The sequence below is a fragment of the Dermacentor silvarum genome, chromosome 8 (genome assembly GCF_013339745.2).
Source record: "Dermacentor silvarum isolate Dsil-2018 chromosome 8, BIME_Dsil_1.4, whole genome shotgun sequence".
NCBI classification, from domain to species: Eukaryota; Metazoa; Arthropoda; class Arachnida; order Ixodida; family Ixodidae; genus Dermacentor; species Dermacentor silvarum.
Genome location: NC_051161.1, coordinates 68,064,598 through 68,085,001, shown reverse-complemented (window position 1 = coordinate 68,085,001; position 20,404 = coordinate 68,064,598). Strand labels below are relative to the sequence as shown.

Genomic DNA, 20,404 nt, shown 5'->3' with positions numbered 1-20,404 from the left:
CACTCGTTTTGGTTTTGCTTCTTCGGGGACTCCACAAACCTATAAGCTAATCTGCGCCTTGCAGCGATAGCTGAACTCGTTTTCTTTTTCTGATCTCAAGCATATCTCGTTGACACTGAATTCTTCCTATGGTTGGCAACGCAGTCACCAGAACACAAGGTGCATGGTAGCTAACAATTCGCTTTCACAAAACAATGCAACTTTCACAATAAGTTGCGCTTCGCGTGAGAACGGAACGAGGACACGATGCGGAGCGTGCAATTTATCATCTTCCCAGCGCATCCCAAATGTGAAGTGACTATGCTGTGAGCTACCGTCTTCGTCACTTCATATTTTCTTTTACGAGCGGCGTTTTCTTTGATCCTCGACACGCGCTTGCTCGACAAAGGGCCGCGCGACACAATGTATCACACGCCAACGCCCGCGTAACCGAGTAGATCACCCGTTTTTCTTCGGAAGCACTCCCACGCACAAGGTTGCTTTTCTTTACCCTAATATGGCGGACCACTCGCTACAGTGTATTCTCGCATACGGCTTCCAAGCGACGTCTCTTCGGGCTCCGCCTGGTCTTGACAAGTACTGCTGCAGGACTTCGTCCGAATAATCCACGACATTGAGGCCCACATTTCTGGACGCTGCGCTCGTCTCGTCACTGCTGGCACAAACGCACGGTCTGCGAAGGCTCACATGGTTTGGCGATGGACTAATGTTCGATGGTGCGGAACAATCAATGTTTTAAACAAGAACATAACGAGTAGATTGAGGCACGAGTGGAAGACGAGAGGACTGCCACGGACAAGATCTGCCCTTCCCGTCTACCGCTTGGGCTCTGATCTACTACTTATAGAATATCTAAAAGCCCGCTTCCAAGCGCTGCTAAAGAATAGCGCGTGCTGCTTATCTAGTCGGTGCAAGACGGCAAGTAACCAGATTCTTGCAGGAAACAGATGACCAGAAAAAAGAACAAACACGCAGATGGGACGGACTCGCGTTGTCCTAGTTTGGGCACTGTAAAATTCCACGATTGGCCGTATTCCAACATGTTTTAGCTTTTAGCCAATCAGACAGCGCGTAGCCGCCCTGTGAGCCCCTCAGAGTTGACAAGGTGACAAATTCGACAATGAGGTGGAGATAGTATCCACAATCGGCCCGATGGTTAGCGTAAGGCTGGAAAACAAAGCTAAAATGTCATGCGAGAACAAAGAAACGAAATAGACTGGCGTGTAAGAATGGAAGAAGCTCGATCGACACCTGTCTGGCAATGCAGACTCCGTCAAAGTACCCCCAATGACTTCGCAGATTTGATTAACCAGCCTCCCAACATTTCGGTGCGTGCGTTTTTCATGGCACTTAAGACGATGAGGCAATGGAATTGAATTGAATTGAACTCTGGGGTATTACGTGCCAAAACCACGATTTAATTATGAGGCACGCCATAGTGGGGGACTCCGGATTAATTTTGACCACCAGGAGATCCTTGACGTGGCCCCCACTGTATACGAGACACGGCGTTTTCGCATTTTGCGCCCATCGAAATGCGGACCGCCGCGGCCCGAATTTGATCCCGCGACCTCGTGCTTAAGCAACGCAACACCACAACCGCTAAGCCACCGCGCCGGGTGTCGAGACAATGGCGGGCACGCGTTCGTATTCTGCAAGCATCCGGTAACACTCCCCGGGTCTGCTTGACGCATAGATAATTGAGTTCGCACGCTGGATGTGCGACTCGCTGTGTGTATTTTGCTTAAAGCTGAGTGCGCTGCATTATTCAGTGAGTTTCTCTCATCGCAGGTCCTCTCATCCACATTTCTCCCTAACATTTCCTCGATTTCTTTTACGCATGGTGATAGCCGTTTATGATGTGTCTTGTCGATTGTTCCTATACGCTTTCAAACTTCCTTTCCTTCGACTGTATTTTTTTCCCTCTTCCGTTTCTCTTCGTCACGATCATCTGTTCTCTTCACCTGCTCTCTCCTCGTTTCGTGCTCTGTTTCACGTCGTCTTTCGACGTTGCCTCCTCGTGCGAGCGCCCTCTTCATTCCGTTTCGTCCGCTCAGACGTTTCCGGTTGCACACGCACCGATCGACGAGCTCGTTCGATGATGAACGACGCGCGAGCGGCCGTGAGCTCCTCCCTGGGTCGCTGCCACCCGCGCGAGCGCGTCGCGACAAAAACTGAGCAGCGAGGGCCGATTCGTCACCGTTAGGCTCGACTGACGTAACATGGGCCCCGCCGTGGGGAACAAGAGACACCCCACGCCTCTTTTTCTAGCTTGACGAACGAATTCTTCCGCGTGGGCGAACCAAAGATGGAGCCGCGTAGTTCGCCATTCTTACAACGAACGAACGGGATTCCTGTTTCGGAGATTTCGCAGAAGAAGAAAAAAATGCATTACACGAGCACGAACGCGCCAGGTCGTTACCGTGTTGTACGATCTGCCGCACGACGTTTAAAAAATATGTGTCATCGCTAGTTGAGCAATCAGTTACATAAAAGGAAGATTTTATTATAGACTCTTGCGATAGCTTCTCGCGCTTGCAGTATAGAAAGGCATGGTCTCTGAGATTAGATTTTGTGACTCAGAAAGAGCGTCCCAAACAGTTTAGACCTTATCGACATATGGCCCATAGAACGGCCCCTATTCCCTGACACTTCAAATTTGTTGTTCCCGTTTGGTTGACCACTAAAACAGGTAAACATTGCCTATAACGTCTGGATAGCCCTTTTGAGCCTTCGAATAGATAAATTATAGCAAGCTATGTCACTAACCCGCACATTTTAAATCTTATCTTGCAGATCGCCCGCAACCTTTTCCTTACGTTAACCAAATATAAAATACCTGGAATATTCAGTTCACAGAAGAATACCAAGAAAACATCCTGCGCGCTCCATATATAACCATGGTAATTACGAGAAAGCAAGCATCATTTCTCCCAGGACATTGAGAAACATTGCCTACAACGGGCGCATGAAGCTTTCAAACTCTTGTATAATGTATGTTTTACAAAGGCTATAGTTAACTTATACTGTTCAAACTTTGACCGTACATCACATGTAGCAAGCCCATTATCGTAATGCATATTGAATCTCGGTGCATCGTTTAGTTCCCTCGGGGAGCTGGGTAAACAAAGTACGCACTTCGTATAACGCCTCTTAAAAAAATGAAAACGAGTATTTGGTAACGCTTTGCAAAGCTCCTAACTCATGCCCTCTAAAAGCTTTTTGTTTTTCGTATGATCAGTAACATGCTTCTATCATCCTTAAATATAAAGTTGATGTCCCATTTTGTCCTTTCGGAAAACCGGGAAATTTGGCACGCATTCTATATAATGCTTCCAACCTATAAACAAACAGAAACCAGCGCTTAGCAATTTTCATTTAGTCCTTCAATTAAGCCGCACATATCTATCTGCCCCATGCACATCGCCCTTAACATTCCCCCCCCCCCCCCCCCCCCCCCCATTTTTTCAAGATTTCACTCTGCACATCAATAGGTCACCCTGGACATCATAAAAACTCGCTTATAACGTTTTCGTACGCTTCGAGCCCACACAGTTCAGTTTAAAAATGCCCTTTTCAGTAGTCGGGCATTTCTGTTTGTCTGAACGCCAACAAAATTCTAAAGATTAACATGCTCAGCCCAACGCCTTCGTAGCGGGATGCCTTATTCGGGCAATTCATTAAACAAGTACAGTCGCGTGTATGTATGCGTTTTCGTTCCATAGCTACGAAAATTTGCAGCATGACCATGAAATGCCTTGCCTCCTCCTTGAGCTTTCGCATCCACGAACCAAAGTTCAACAAAACTTTCTCTTTTGTGTATAGCCGACAGCAACAAGCCGGGCCTACCTCAAACAGAAATAAAAAAAAGAAAAAAAGAAAAGAAGAAAAAAAGAAAATACAGGAAAACTTTCTAAGCGCTTCATGAGCAACTGTCCTCACAAGGACATGAGCTCGTCAGAAAGCTGTGGCTTGAAACAACGCTTTCTTCGGGGTTTCTTTTCGTGCAACATATACAACGCTCCGGACATTTCCTTCAGTTTTGAACTCAGCCTCTGGGAACCCTACCTTTCCCAACGCTTCCCCTAGCAGCCACTAAGGGGTTTTCAAGTGCGACGACCTATTCTCGAAGCACCGAACGCCTCGCGAGCAGGAGAAAGAGAAAGTGAGAGGGAAAACGTGGAAACGGTGGTGGCTGCTCCAGAAAGCGCAGCTGTTGCCAGCTTCGCGCATCCCGGCCCGATTCCCTGCAAGCGCAGAACAGCTGCAATAGCTGGCTCGGGAAAATAGCAAGAACAACGAAGGGGACAGAAGGAAGGAGAAGTTCGGTAGTTCCGAATCATTACGAGTTTGTTTATGTTTGCGAAAGCGGTCTTCTCTTTACCGTCTCGCCGAATGTAGCAACGTTGGTCAGCCGGTTCGCTTCGCGTCCGGCACTAAGTTTGTTCGCTACACTTTGGGGCGCAGCGTCAAAACACGATGGCGGGAAACAGGAGAATCCGTATCGACTGGACTGATCGCAGCAGTTGGCATGAAAACTCGTACTCTTCGTATGCATTGAAGATATGTGTCATATATCCTATGCGAATAGGCGCAATAATGAATCTTAGGTGGTTGAAATTAATCCTGAGCCCCTCTTCCTTTGCTCACTTAGGCGTCCTTCATAAAGCACTCTGCGCTTTAGACACGTTAAAACTAATAATTCGAAAATTTTCAAGAAAGCTTCTTTTCAAGAACCTTCTCGAAAGTAAGGGAAAATGGGACGTGATAAAAACCAACGTTCAATAATATAAAAAAGAGAACAACAGCGAATGCTGGCTATTTTACCTTCGTGGTTCATTAAAGCGTGCAGCGTACGTACCGAAAAACACGGCGTACGCGAAATAGGCCATTGCCTTAATCAAATCAAGCTGGCCAAAAAAAAAAAAAAGAGTGCATAATCCATTGATATAGTATACTCTGGCAATCTCGTTAGTGCGGCGCGCTTTCATAGGCGTTCGCGATAGAAAGAGGGTCGCCCCTAACTGATTGACGTGATAGGTCTGGCGCAACATTCGTCCAACTGGGAGCGGCGAAGGCGACGGGCGGCTCCAATGACTGGGACCGCAGAGACTGTTGGCCGCGTTATTTCTACCGCTCGCTGTGGTTCTTCAGCTTTGCACGTTATTATCACACACTTCTTTCGTGCTTCACTGTTTGCGGATACAATGGCCGAAGCCACGGTCAGACACTACTGACTTAAGCCAGTGAATAACATTCATACTCTCTAATTCATAAGGAAGATAACGAAACGTAAAAAAGAAATCTTTTGGAGACATTCAATCGCACCACACCCTCCCATCGATGTCCTGCGGACTATAGGCTCCGTGGCAGTTCGTGAACGAGACCGACGCTTGACCAGAGGGTTGCGTTTCTTTTTATAACTTTAAGCAGCTAACTATATAACTCCCTCTGATTAGATTTAGCATTTATTTGGCATAATGTTCATTTAGAGAGCATTACTATAAAATATGGAAGAAGCTTGTGTTACGCTTATGACACCGAAGCCGCTTGCGTCCCTTAATTTACAACTCCATTCTCTTTATGCAATGCCCAAGTTGTCATTTAATGGCTGCAGATCCACGACAGGTACAAAAATCGATTGTATTTTGTTCATGACTCCTCCAACGTTTACGAGAGGGCCTAATTAGTTTTTCAAATGCTCAATGTAATTTTCCCGCAGCGAATGCCTTGAAACTGTTCCAGTTTCAGCGTCTTTCCCGTGAAGTACTAATATGTCATCCAAGGCTGACAGAGTCGACGTCCCTTCGCGATAACGAAGGGGCGTCTTCACAAGCATGGCAGCTGTGAATTTTAGTGTGAAAGGGCGCTCGCGAAATAAAAAATACCACAGATCCAATGAGTAGGAATCTATATATATATATATATATATATATATATATATATATATATTGTGACGGAGGGAAGAAGCAAGACGGGCAAATATATTTACAATATTTACACGATTGACAATGATTGACACAACCAGTCAGTCACTGAAGCGTCGTCTTCTTCAGCCCCCAGCTCGTGTTCCTCTTCCTCGTCATGTAGCAATATTGTGCAGAGCCGTGTAACGATATATATATATATATATATATATATATATATATATATATATACAGCGGCACACACACACACAAATTATACCGAGGCTTATTAAGCGGAGTTGCTGACTACTAGCGAGTACGACGGACATCTTGAACGCATCATGGTTTCAGAGGCGCATGCGCATCCGTACGAAGCGCAATTTGAATTAATTCTATCCGCAAGAAGCGTTTACTTCCTCATTATCGTGCAGCTGCGGATGCACGAGGGCGAGATTTGTGGTTCTTTTATACTTGTCTTTCTCCGCACGGCCGGCGCCGCCGCTACCGCAGATGCGCGGAGGCGAGCGCCATCTGGTGGTGATACAAGGAACCCAGCAGCGTGCGCGGTGCGCGTGCTCCGCCGTGAGTTTTTGGCCTATTCGGAAAGAGAACAGCCAGGCCGCAGCCACGGTCACGAAACACAGCGAAGTTCGCAAAGAAAAGATTTCAAATGATCTTAAATGATCATGCCGCGTCCAGAATCAATCGGCCAATTATTTCTACTTCCGCCTTCATTAGATTGCTGTAATATCTGTGAGTGAGTGAAATAACTTTATTTAGTTCCAGAGAAGACGCAGGGGAGACCCCGTGTCACCCAGCTAGGGTGTGCACTCCCTCCAGCCCGGCCCAGAAATTTTTTTCAAGCCATATATCTTTCTTTAGCTCTTTCTTTCCCCACTTTGTGGTTTGTCAGTTTCAGGCCGTTTGTGACTAACTTGGAATAGGGTCGCGATTTTGTAGCGATGCTGCTTTCGATGCTAATGCTCTGACCACTCACGAACACGAATAGCGCGAAAAGGCATTAGCATCAAAAAAGTCATCACTACAAAATAACTGCCTAGATGTCACTATTTGTCAGGATAAATAAATAAAACGAATAAATCAAAATATCCAATGGTCGGTCTCGAACCATGGCGCCCCAGCATAGAAGCTCGATGTTCTACACCATGATGATGATGGTGACCTTATCTATTGGCGCATACCCACTCACCGGGATCGGCCAAGAGTCGGGCAGATTTTATATACGTGCTAAGTGAATAAATTTAGCAAATGTCTAATTTTGGTAAATATAATAAAGCGAATAAATTCTAATACGATTCAGTGGACAACAAATATATAAAAAGTAGGCATACTAGTACAAGAGGCAATAAGGAAATGATAAATGAATTAATATGATTAACAATGGAACCAGTTTGATTCAACAATGAATTTGTCTATGGCGATGCATACATTTCTGTGTGAGTGTCCAAGCACAGAAGCTCCGAAAGACAGCAGTTCCGGAGAGTTCAATGGCAGGCCGAGCTGTCGCATTAGGGCACGAACGTTTTCCATTTCTTTGTTTTCTTTTTTTTTCTTTGTTCCCTGATTGTGTTCATACCCGCCGTGGTGGCGTAGTGGCTTTAGTGTTGCTCTGCTAAGCCCGAGGGTGCGGGATCGAATCCCGGCGGCCGCATTTAGATGAAGGCGAAATGCAAAAACGCCTTTGTACCTAAATTTATGTGCACTTTACAGAACCCCAAGTGGTCAAAATTATTCGGAAACCCCGCACTACGGCATTCCTCATAGTCATGTCGTGGTTTTGGCACATAAAACCCTACCATTTAATTTATATTACTTAATATTGTCGAGGTTAGACCGCTTGACAACACAAATAATTTTTATGTGATTACAGTAACATTTGTTGGTATAGGTTATTTATATCTTCTCACGTGCCTGCTCTGTGAATTCATGTGTTGATAACTCAGACCACGGACGCATGCTTGAAAAGGCATAATAAACAAGTGCAAGCCAGTGCTTGTGACGCTTATCACGCGAAGCGCGTCGCATAGCTACAATTTACTTATAAAAAGTCAGCCCGTGCATCGTCTAGACGACGAGGATAAGATAAGGTTACGCGAAGCGCTCGTTGTCTAAATTAGGCTCTGATATGCTAAAATTTATTTTGTTTACAATCTTAAAAAGAACGCTTGTAAAACGAAAGGCTTCTATAGGTTAGTCTGCCGTAGTGGGTACGAGTCAATATTTGGCAACAAGAAAACATTCGCTGCGCGTCTTTTGTCGTACTGTTGCGCTGTGGTGCGTTTCTGCAAAGTCAGGAACATCGTGTCTTGTGGTTGAACGCGTTTTAATACTGAATAAAAGTAGCAATTTCTCTGCAAGGCCCACCGTGGTACCCTAGAGGCATGTTCATCCTTGAAATCTGCATCGCTCCTACTGTCGTAATGCACAACCTATCGCTTACGAAGATATCAACACAAGTTCGGTTGTGTAGTGATTGCTTTTGTTCAGAAGGCAACCGCATACCTTCCTCTATCCCATAGGGCACTGGTCGTGTAAGGAAACGATTGTATATAATGTTGTAAAATGTTCTAGAAGACTTGGATGCCATGATTGGTGGTTCCTGGAGAGCTTGTTCGTGGACTCCCGCGTTTCAATAAATGTAGAACGAACTGTTCTCAGGCATTTATCACCAACTTTTGCTTTAGTAAGAGCAGTATATGTGTGGGTAGCGCGATTGCGGCAAAGTTTGCTCAAATATTGAAACAATAATAAAAGTACACCAAGCACTAATTATCCATTTTCTTCAGTAATACAGCTTGGTTTCACCTACTTGTATTATTCAATGCTCACACGTCCAATACCCGTTCGCGCAAGGGGAACAAATTTTTCGGGGAATCGAAAAAAAATTCATCGGAGTGCCACGTACCATCAATATCCATCACTAAAGAAACTGGGATTGCACTTTGTGGTGGTTGACGTTTCTAACACCCTTAAGCCACGACGTCCATATTTTTTATGCCAGTTTTGTGCGGTAGTGACAAGTAAAAAAAAACGCACAGGAACAGAAGCTGCGGTTCGGTTGATCCAGCTGCTTTCCAAATGTTACTCCAGTTCACTTTAAGCTGCAGAGCACTGCTACACGTGACCACTTTCCTATTCGAATTATCAAGTTTGACGGGATGTTCGAAGAACCTCGTTCTAACAATAATGGTGAAGTAGACGCAGTTTCTTGTTGCTTGTTACGCCTGCAGCCAACTATGAACTTGTGCATATGGTTCGCGCTGGTTATCCAAATATTTTGATTAAACATACGGCTATATTGACTGTACATTAAGTTGAAATTTAATTACTCTTTAATTACGACGACTCGGTAGCAAATTCAGGATATGCTGCCACCTTTGTTTTCTTCAAGAGAGTCTGCAGCACCTCGGAATAAAATTATATGACTTGGATGAACTTATTTACAATTCATCGCAGTTGATCAGTCAACTTCAAGGGCGTAATGTTACCAATACGGGAATCTTTTTTTTTTCTTCAGCGAGGCTAATGCCATGTCTGTAGGGAAGCTGATAGAAGGAAGTGCGTTCATGCATTCGTAAGGTCAGTTGAAGGGTTCAGGTTCATTAGGGCAAGAAAGAAGCACCGGGGCCGTATTTTGATGGCATTCTTTTTTTTTCTTATCACTCTGCTGTTGAGTAGCTAGCCTTGGCGTTAGTGGAGGCTCTGGAGCGTACAAGAGTGGTGTAGTGAATTAATGACGGCGTAAACAATTATTGATCTAGAACGTCCCCGAACCCTCAACTCGCTCTAATGTGATGGAGCTACCTACTAAGCGGGATTCAAATCACTTTTACAGCACTGTGTCACCTCTGTAAATTGTATAGGCCTAGCATTGCCAGAACAAACAGCATATCACAATAATAACGAGAAAAACGTACGTAATGCTTTGTACTCAGCGTAGAACGAGACTAAGGGGTAGCTGATTTTACCATCTATTTCTAGGTGTACGGGTGGGCAGCATGTAGCAAGCGCGAATGGAGATCGAAGGAAGCAAGACTGGCAGATGCATGTATAGAATGGCAGACGAAGAGAATAATGACAAAATATGGCGGGCGCTGACGGGACAAATAAGGTCACGCACTAAATTAGGGACACGATTGCTCCCTTGCTCGGTCTGGAAAGAAGCGCGTGTAATGTGGCTCGCAAGTGCGCCCTGAATTTAGCTCACGCGCAATTTTGCGACGACCTGTTCCACATTTCACCGGCAAAGCTAACGACATGGCAACGACATAATTTAAATAGACGGAATACGGCTAACGTCTGGAGGTCGTTCGCTTAGCGTTGCAGATGGGGTTTCGGAGCTCAAAATGGAGGAGCTCCCATTATTATTGCTGAGAATAGTGGATTTCAGATATAGCCATAACATTTCGGTCCGAGGCTTATATCCCCGGCACACATCAGAACTTGCGCGATTATCGCCAATGTACGGTCATTACTACCGAAATGTTACTTGTTAGCTACTTTTTAAAATATTGACCTCAGCGGGCACGTTTATAATTGGAGAAGTCAGCGAGTACTCTGTCAACAACCTTACCTTCGAGATATGCGGACTCGTGAAATGCATCGCTGCTCCAACTAACAATTTTCCGTACGGCATTTTTCCCCACTGCTGACACATTGACTGGAACAGCAGTGTACCTCGGTGCACTGCTGGTTGCCATCACGAGTAATGCCGGCTACCCCGTTTCTCTCAGCCAAAGAGCAGATACCAACGTTCTTGTTTCTGTTCCGTGTGGAACCTACAGCTATAAACGAAGTAGGCAAGATGCAGTAGGCAGCATGTTCTCTAACAAACAACTCACCACGGCGGACGATCTTCCGCCTTGGTGCTACTTTGCTTTTACCAGTAATAAAACAACTGAGCTCCAGCGACGTGATATAATTCCCACAGCACCAGAAACGGCTGTCCCTCGTGGATGCTGGGTGGTGTATACACAGACGCGGCTGCTGCCGCACGATGAGGCCGAGTCGTCTTCTTCAGTCCAACGTACCTTGAAATTCAAGCTACACGACGCTAAAGAACAGAAAATATTTGCTACTTGAGCTGCAGGCCACGCGCGACGCACTCAAAGTCTCCAAAACACTGAAGAGCGTTATAGTGTGGTCGACATCAACCCTGAATCCCTCAGCGCTGTATACAGCACCTCAAGAAAGCTGGCAAAGACGCCACGAGTTTGCGAAGACGCAGTCATCACAGCTCATCCCCATTCATCGTCAATGTGCACTGGGTGCAGAGACATGGCCAGAATGAACACGACACTCTAGCGGGCAGAAATGCGCGCTGTAACTGCGCACCAAAAATCTCACCTGATACGCTCCCATGAGGCTCCCTTCTCTATCCCTTTAGCCTAAAGATCACTTCTCCTTCGGGACACCACACGGCTTAATCCTTACCCCGAAATCCATCCCGCGCGATCTCTCTCAGGTGGAGGAAATCTCTCTTCGGAGAATACGGGCTGGGGCTGAAGCCTTACACCCTTTGTCGCCATGGCCCGGGGTTCCAACACTTGAAGACTCTTTAACGGAACAAATTGCGATACTCGAGCATACCTGCTCAGATAAAACTTGGAACAGCAGAGACTGACAAGCAACACACTGCTTTTAGATCACAGACTTTTTCAGTGGCTTTGCAGCTGCCGATTTCACCTGCTTCAGGAACTTATCTGAATAATACCTGCTCCGATGCAAGCACCTATCTGGTGTGTTCTGCTGCCGCAAAAGAGCGGCACAGGTATGAAGACCATTTCTTCGTGGAACCTTAGAACGAGCCAAAATACGTAAACTTTCCAAAAACTTCGGGATATTATGGCATTCACTACATATTATGGCTCTTCAGGATCAAGGGCGACTCAAGAGAACATCCCAAGAGCTGTAAGCTATACGAATAGTTGAAACTAATAGTTCGAGGCATTGACTCATGCACGTAATTTCGCTAAGCCTCTAATGCAACTCCTGCATGAGCATGGCACCCGCGCTTTTATTGAAATGCACATCTACACTGCAGGGCAAGCTGCCTGAAAAAGAAAAAAAGAAGCACTAGAGAACAGAACAGTGAAAAAGTGAGCAAGGCGTACCATGCGATATTGGACTCTAGAATAACATTAATAAATACTGTCGAAAATACAGCTATTGGAGATAACTTGTATAGTCAAATTAGTAGCCGTGATTGTTATAGAAAGTCTACAAAAGGCAGTATTAGCCTAATAAATCAGAGAAGAGCATGGCGGCTGACTTTTTTCTGTTCTGTTTCTTTCGTGCTTCAATATAAGACAGCACCAGCCGTTTCCGGGTCATCTAGATAGTTCGGCATATACATGGGCATCTCTGATGCCAAGTCGAGACTGCCTGGAAAAGACTGCCTGGAAACTGGAACCCCCATGCATTTCTCCGCAAAGTTCGGGAATTAATATCTCGAAACTGGTGTCATCCCGAGAATTCGTTCCAAGTGGATCCGCCTTGCGAACTCCACGGCTACAATATGTAAATTGCAATATAGGCCATCAGAAAATTAGTTAAAACTTAATTATTGATTTTTTTGTTAGTTAGTGGATTATGCATTTCAATTATTTGTGCAAGTAATGTCCGCCTCTTCGGGTAAACCAGCTCATGAACTAGAATTGTGCTATCTGCCACAGGCAACCTCTAAGAATTTTTTGAAAGTGTTTGCTGAAACACCCTGTACATAACAGTTATAGAATAAAGAAACGCCGAGTCTTCCACATTTTAATGCATATAGACAGAATAAACGGTTTTACGAAACACTTTATTCGTTTTGAACAGAATTTCTAGCGCACACAAGAAAAAGAGACAAAAATACTAGTATTGCAGAGACCATGATTTTGTTTGAAATCATTGCATTCCTGAAGCAAAACTTCGCGGAAGCAGAAAGACAAGAAAATGAAAGATCAAGTTTCCAATTACAGCATATGAGGAAAACCTAAAATGTGCAATATTACCATGTAAAAGTTTATTTTTGGCAGCGTCATCAAATCTACGAAAGGCGCATTCACAAAATCGGGCTACATTATTAAGTAATGTGTATTCTATCAACTTCGTCTTTTTCCATCGCTCTATGGCAGATGCAGATTACATAATGCGATTTCTTTGCTCGCCGAATTTCGCCGTTGCGACTTCGAGCTTCGGTTTTTCTAAATGTCTCCTATGTTCATGAATAAAAATATTTCTAGGTCCATATAAAATCCTGCACCTATATTTTTTAATGTTTGCACGCAAATAGAGCTCGTTATAAGACGCACAAGTGAAATTTGATATCAAGCTCAACATTAGTGCACGCGGCCTGCTAAAGACAACGTTTTTATTTTTTTTTTTTCACAAGCGGAAAGGCTCCGAGTTAGGCCCCAGTTTCCATTATTGACCGTAAATCAACAATTTCCTTCGAAATACCACAATTTTATTGGAATTTGTTAAGTGGCTGTATTACGGGAACATTTCCACGCTTCAGTATGCGTATTCACCTCTGTTTCAGTATGCATATGTATTTAAATTGGCGCTGTACGAACGCGTCATCTTAACTATAAGCTGATAATTCGCACGCAAGTTTCAAAGTTAATGTCGTCGACGCTTAACACTATCATTACTTTTCTTGCGGTCCCATCCGCTAAATGGAAATGACTGCGCTAATCGCTAACAGCTGGCAATGAATGTGACCGCTTTTAGTGCGCCCCCGCCAATACTCCAAAGTAAGTGTAAGAGAACAACTGCGCAGGAGTACGCGAAGGCAATGATGACAAATGAATAGAGCCGGGCGTGAACCACGCCGGGAAGCTGCCGCACAAAGAGGCGGACCGCTCCGCTAACACGGTGTGAAAAACTGTCGATACTCGCGCCGTTCAGGCTTCACTCGACAGCTTAAAACTGCGCGTCGTGACTCACGACTTGGGCCTCGAGGCGTCAGAGGGCGCGAGCACACGCACGCACTAAAGATGCGCGTTTACTTCAATAAAAACGCAGAAACAAACAAACAAATAAACAAACAGACAAACAAACAAGCTAAACCGTTTAATTACATCGCGCCGTACGTAGCTAAAGAGGTGCCTAAGGTGTTTAAGAGAGGCGAAGGAACGAGAGGTGCCTAAGGTTAACTCGGTCTTTAAAAGTACGCATTTAAGCTAGGCAGCAGACTTGACAAATGCCAGAAAGCGATGTAGGGCTCAGCGTGCGTCCTGTCGGATCATTTTTTTAAAGTTCTCTTTTATGTTAGGACACGCAGTATACGGAACGCGGAAGCTAGAATGCGTGTTCTTTTAATTATTCAGTTATTGAAAAGATGGGAGTAAGGTCAAAGGGAATAAGGCGAGATGGGCTGCATAAGTGAACCTCCGTATGACAAGCTATACATAACAGGACTGAAGAGACAGCCGTGAAATTGCATTCGCGTCGCTCCATTGGCAGGATGGCCACCCACGAAGTCGACGCGTTTCTTCGACTGCCCCGAAGCGGCGCCGACGAGATGATATGTAGCGGGGAAGAAAAAGAACATTCCGGAATGTTAAAAACAACAAGGAATGAAAGAAGAGGTGCGGTTGCTGCGTCGAAGTCCTATTTCAGTGATTAAGCGTATGTTACTGGCCCGTGAGACCGAGACGTCGTTAATTGAGAATATGACCGAAAGCGTGGCACTTAGCGCCGGGCAAAAAAAAAAAAAAAAGAATGAATGAATTGAAATTGTCGGCTCCTTTGCGCGTGTGCACTCTGCGAAACCTGGCCTGAAGCAAAGATGCGGGTATGCGCAAGAATAACAACCTGTGCCTGAGAAACAAACAAAATTGTAAATGGTCAACAAAATCGGGCTACCCTAAGTGTTGGTGACAGACAGCCTGCCGCTTTAAGCCCTAAAGTGTCAACACCATTTATTTATTGCGTCATAAGCATGCGCTGATCACTTGTGAAAAAAAAAACACATCAAAGAAACATTGCGCCTAGCGTTTGTAGAGGAAAGTCGAGGAAGGTGGACAACGATCAACTTCGACTACGAATATTTGGAACACGCTTTCGCGGCGAGCACATCCCGAAATTCATTATCTCAATATCGGGCTACGATTACGTTAACATAGCCTACGTGTTTCCGTGAACTAATGATGCTTCTGAAAGAGCTGGAATCTGTTTTTTGCTAACGGGAAAACTTCTTTGCCAATGTATAATGTCACCTATGTCTACCTTTCTTGTTATATTCTAACGATTCTGCAAATGATCCTTTTTTTATGTATTAGACTTTGTTGTCCATTTTTACGCTCACTTGTTTGATACGTCGTATGCTTCTCTGAATCTTTCTGTAAATAAGTAAATAACTGCTACAAATGTTTCTTTTATTTAGTTCTATCTATTTTCGTATTGTCCGGTTTTATTTTTATTTCCCTCACACGCCTTACAAGCACGTACAGGATAGCAGTCAGTCTTTCCACTAGCCTTCCTGTCTTTCCTCTCGTCTTCCTCGCTCTCAAGATGAGACATTCTACCTCTCTAGCTGAATTTATCTCGTAATTACTCTTTAGATACTTTAGCCAGGCCCTTTTTGCACACCGTCCCACATTCTAAACTGTATCGTCTTTTTCGGTTTCGGTTGTTCCCTGCACGAGTTCTGAATACTAGTTCATGCAGGTTCTAGAAATACCCGCCGTCGCGGAACATCTGCAATGCTAAAGGCATCGAATAATACAGCCAACTGCAGCTTTTATCATCACTCAAAGTAGATGGGTTACTTACGGTATCATCCTGGCAAGATGACGTGGTGCCCCTACGCCGAAAGACTATACGCCTAGTTCCACTTCTGAAGCCTGGCAAGTCTTCCTTGGATGTTGCATCACACCGCCCAAATGCATTAATTAGCCAGCTGCGTGGGCAAGCTGATGGAGACGATGATCCTCGCACGGCTGGAGACGTATCCGGAATAGCGCAATGTCTGCCCAGACGCCACTGCAGGTTTCTCGCGTGGCCGTTCGTGTACTTGACGATGTCATCGACCTGTTAATAGAGCACAGAAAATTTCAATGGCGATTTAGCGGTAAATGCGATTGCTTCGCACCTCTTTCAGTACCCGGATCCATGATTTAAACGGCCTACGCCACATTACAAAGTGTTGTTCAAGTGCTCGCTCGACAAACGTCCTGCCACTTCGACGAGCGATTTGCACTTACAGTGGTTCGGAGCATAACACCATCAGCTGCACTATATGTACGTATATATGCACTCTTCTAATCTATCCTGTCGTCTCTCTACCTCCAGCAGCTCACCGGCTTCACGCACTCCACGCACATACACTTTTTTTTTCCACTTCGACACTCCTAATGCCAACGCATTAAATTTAGGCTGCAAGTATATATGTCTGCGCTGTCTTATACCTCGACGTCAAAGGAGCATACGACGTCACAGCACGACGCAATCCCCGACGCTCTGGAAGCGGTAGGCGTGGGTAGTCGGATGTTTCGCGGGATATACAGTTACCTCTCCCTCGGAGGTCATTCTTTGTTAGCACCGATGATGGCCCTACTACTTCGCATTAAACCTTACGCGGCGTCTCGCAAGGCGATGTGGTGTACTCTGCCCTACGCTGATTGGTCTACTTGATCACCAAATTTCTACTCACAGTTCAAGTATCAATGCACGTGGATTACATCCTATCGAAAGGCTATGAAAGCACTATTATGTTTTTATGTGTAGAAATCGTACGCTCGGTACGCCAGGAAAGACGCAAGAATGAAGGATAGTTCGTGACGTCACCTTGAAGTTCCCGCACAAGCTCGCCGCTGACGTAACGGAATTTGATGCCATCTGCTCGAGTCCAGTTAAGCTTTTGTCGGTAAAGATGACATACATTGTGTTCTAAAACAACCATAAAGTGAACATGGAAAATTTAACCACAACGGCTTAACCACAACGGCCTAAATTAAAGAATATATATGTATATATATCGTGACGTCCCAGTGACTGCGTGACGTCAGTGGGACGTGGGACGTCAGTGGGACGTAACTGACGTTCCGGCGCCAAATTCATATAGGAAACTTTGACTATCAGTTTCTTTTCTAATAAACTACGTTATTGCCGCGAACTCAACAAAAGTAGAGTTCGTCAAGAGTACTTCATTAATATAAACTTATTTTATTTTATTAAGTGTTTCACTATACAGTGTCCCTTTAAGACAAAAGAATTCTGCCAATAAGAGGTTATATACAGTTACGAGAGATATATACCTAGGCTATGTGCTGTCTAGCATCGACGCAAGGTATAACTACCTTAGGCTAGCATAAAGGTTTGACATTAATCAAATCGGGCAGACAGAGAATCTAACAAGTAACAGAAAGTGAGAGGCGAGATTCACGGAGATGTACAAAAACGCGTAACACGATGGCCCTTTTGCACAGGTCCTTAATATATCAGAAAACGGGCGCACGCATAATAGAAACTTGAAATTTAAAGTGCATGTGAGTCACAGCTAATTACCCTTATGTTTTCCTTGGCTTCATTGCCTCCTGGTTTTATATGGTACTGATTAACAGAAATCAAAGCCCTCTGTTTCCCTTCTCGTTCATTCATAGCGATCGAGGGTGTCGAATCTGGCAGCCTTGATGCCATTAGGTAGCATACCATGGTTTCAAGTGTTACGTTACGCTATCGGTCAAAAAATTAATGTTCTACATCCGCCCGTCATGGCTGTCGGTGGTGCTGGCCAGCACTCCCAGGGCTGGATCTAGTAAACATAAATGCCCAAGTTGGAGGACGGCTTGATGGCCGTCGCTGTAGCACAATCTGGTAGCGCGCATTGAACGCTTAATGCGAAGGTTATGGGTTCAGTCCCTGCCGGCGACAAGTTATCTTTTCGTCCACTTCCCCTTTTTTATTATTTTCTACATTTCAATTTCAACCAGAGCTAACTGCACGTATGCTATCCTTGACCTAATTGCCAGTTGGCTTTACATGGTTGTGATTACCAAAAATCGAGTATAGTCTTGATATATATATATATATATATATATATATATATATATCAACATGCCAACACCAACAAGATCGATCCCTTGCACATATACCATCGGAAGTAAGAGTTACAGGCACTCAGCGTTACGTTTATACTGGAGGGCTTAGGCGTCTCTGATTCGATCGTAGTAGCTACCCCGAGAACTCTTCCACATCTTCCACATCTTATTCCGCGGACGCGCGAACAAGAAGATGCGAGCGCTGGAGGAGCGAGGCAAGTAAGTCCGGAAGGAAGAGAAAGAAGAGAGCCGCCGGGGAAGAGGAGGAGGCGGAAGGAGCCTTCTCCTCCGCTCCCACCACAACCTACGCACGCGGCTGCAACCGCCCGCTTACGCACGCACGCGCGCGCGACCCCCTTCTTTTTACGCGCGCTGCCGGGGAGGGGCCGAGCGCGCGAGCTTCGATTCAGTCGGCTCCCGACGGTGAAGCTGCGGAGACCGCTCCCGGCGCAGTCGCTACCGACGCCGCGCGCGCTGGAGGTGCTTCAACCTTCCGGCGCAGTTGTGCGTTGTTTCGCATAGCTTCGACCCCTTCTCTCTCTATCAAGCCGCCGCCAGGTGATCGGCGACCGCGTGCGCTACTTCCGAAGCTCCGGAGATCGGGGACCCGTCGCTGAGATAGAAACACGGAACCTGCCGGTGGATTTGTGCCTCTCCGCGTTGCCTCCGACACTAAGCGCACGCCTCCTTCACGTGTGTTGTGTGTGTGTTGTGTGTTTACACTGATGCGGTGTGATAGCCGCCGGAGTGTTGTCCTGATCACTTCGATTTGTGAGTTTCACGTTTGCGGCCACCTGTTTTTGTAAGACGCACCGGTTCGTGCGTGAATGGGCTTCCGTGCCGACGCCGCGAAGTGAGCGTTCCGAAATCAACTTCGTCCGACCTGTGGTAAACTACGGTGACGGCATACGTTTTTGCTTTCCTCGTCAAAATGTAACTATGAATTTTTCGGAGATCCTCCGTAGAAAGAAAACTTGGCCGGTCGATGTGCCCGCGAACCACCGTAAATGAAGGGAACAGTCGGACTTTGCCTAAAGCCTGAACTTTTACCCCGTTATTAACGTCAAGCTTAACATTTGTCTGGAGAGCAAACCATGGTTTCTTCTCTCCCTCTGACAATCGCATGCACTTGTGCAGTCACGACAACGTAACCCGACGATTTCAGCGAATTCTCAAACGCGCACTTGGACAGGATTTCGGACGTGCCTCCACCACGCGAGCAACGTCCGTTTTCCGTCACGCTTCACCCTGTCCGCACTGACAGCACCGTCCGCTAGCCGCCGTTGCCGCTCCACCCGCCGCCCTGCGCCCAGCCTGTACCATGCGGGCCGCCGCGCCGCAGCATGCCCATAGCGCGTCCGGAGAACCTGCCGGAAGAGCTGTGGCCGCAGCCGTCCACGTCGACCGCGTGCCTTGAAAACAACAACCCGGGCCCGTCCACCTCCAAGGCAGCTCCCGCCGAGGGCAACGCTGCTGCTTCCTCGTCCAAAGTCGTTCGCGTCGCCGAACCAGGCTCGGTCGCGCAGGTGGACGATGAACGGGTCTCGGGAGCCGACGCCTCGACTGGCGGACAGTCGACCGAAGGCAATGGCGACGGGAAGAGCTGCGGTGCCGTGGCCGCCGCGGTGCTCCGGTGCCCGCGGCCGCGCCAGTACCGCTCCAAGTCGGCGGTGTCGACGGACCCCAGGAGTCCCTACTACATCAGCCAGGGCATCCAGAACAACGAGGCCGTGCGGCGGTCGCCCAGCGTCTCGTGCGTGCTGGACGCCATCAGGCGCGAGACCCAGGAGGGAGGCGACGTCCCGGGCGTGTCCAAGGCCGCGCTCGAGAAGCCCAGCGTTTCGACCATCCGGCAGCACTACTATCCGGAGGGCGGCTGGGGTTGGGTGGTGTGCGCATGCGCGCTGCTGGTGCACATGCTCACGCACGGCTTGCAGGGCGCCTACGGACTGCTCCTGATCGTCATCCGGCAACAGTTCCACGGCGACGACGAAGCCTACACCTTGCACGCAGGTACGGCATTCGCGCTTTGTCTCAACTTGGAGCTATATACCCCGCTGCTGGGATTCGCATCGTATTGAGAAAGATTGTTATATGTGGACCCATAGTGTGACGGTGAAGAGCCAACGAGCTACGCTTGGATATATGGACCGTTGCATACTGACGGTGAAGAGCCAGGGCAGTGCCATAACTGTGAGGCAAAAATCTACCTCTTTATTGGGTGAACGTGTTCCCAGAAAAAAAAACAAAAAAAAAAAAACAAGAAAGAACACAATGCGCAACAATAGCGGTAAGCAAATCGTCGGTCGTCGAAACCTTTGCTGACGGGTCAAGTCCGTTCGATATTTATACTCACCCACCACTGTATATTCCGAATAATCACTCGTTCTCGCTTACATTCGAAAATGTACAACCGCATTTGCATCGCGCGTGATCTAATTGGTCACA

At 46.4% G+C, this 20,404-nt stretch overlaps 1 protein-coding gene across 1 annotated transcript; it reads left to right on the top strand.

Moving 5' to 3' along the window:
• Positions 1-19,135: 19,135 nt before the first annotated feature.
• LOC119462192 (uncharacterized) lies at positions 19,136-20,037 on the top strand. The gene has a single exon (XM_037723539.2). It carries the CDS (start codon positions 19,300-19,302, stop codon positions 20,035-20,037), a length of 738 nt encoding a protein of 245 aa, XP_037579467.1. The 5' UTR covers positions 19,136-19,299.
• Positions 20,038-20,404: the final 367 nt, after the last annotated feature.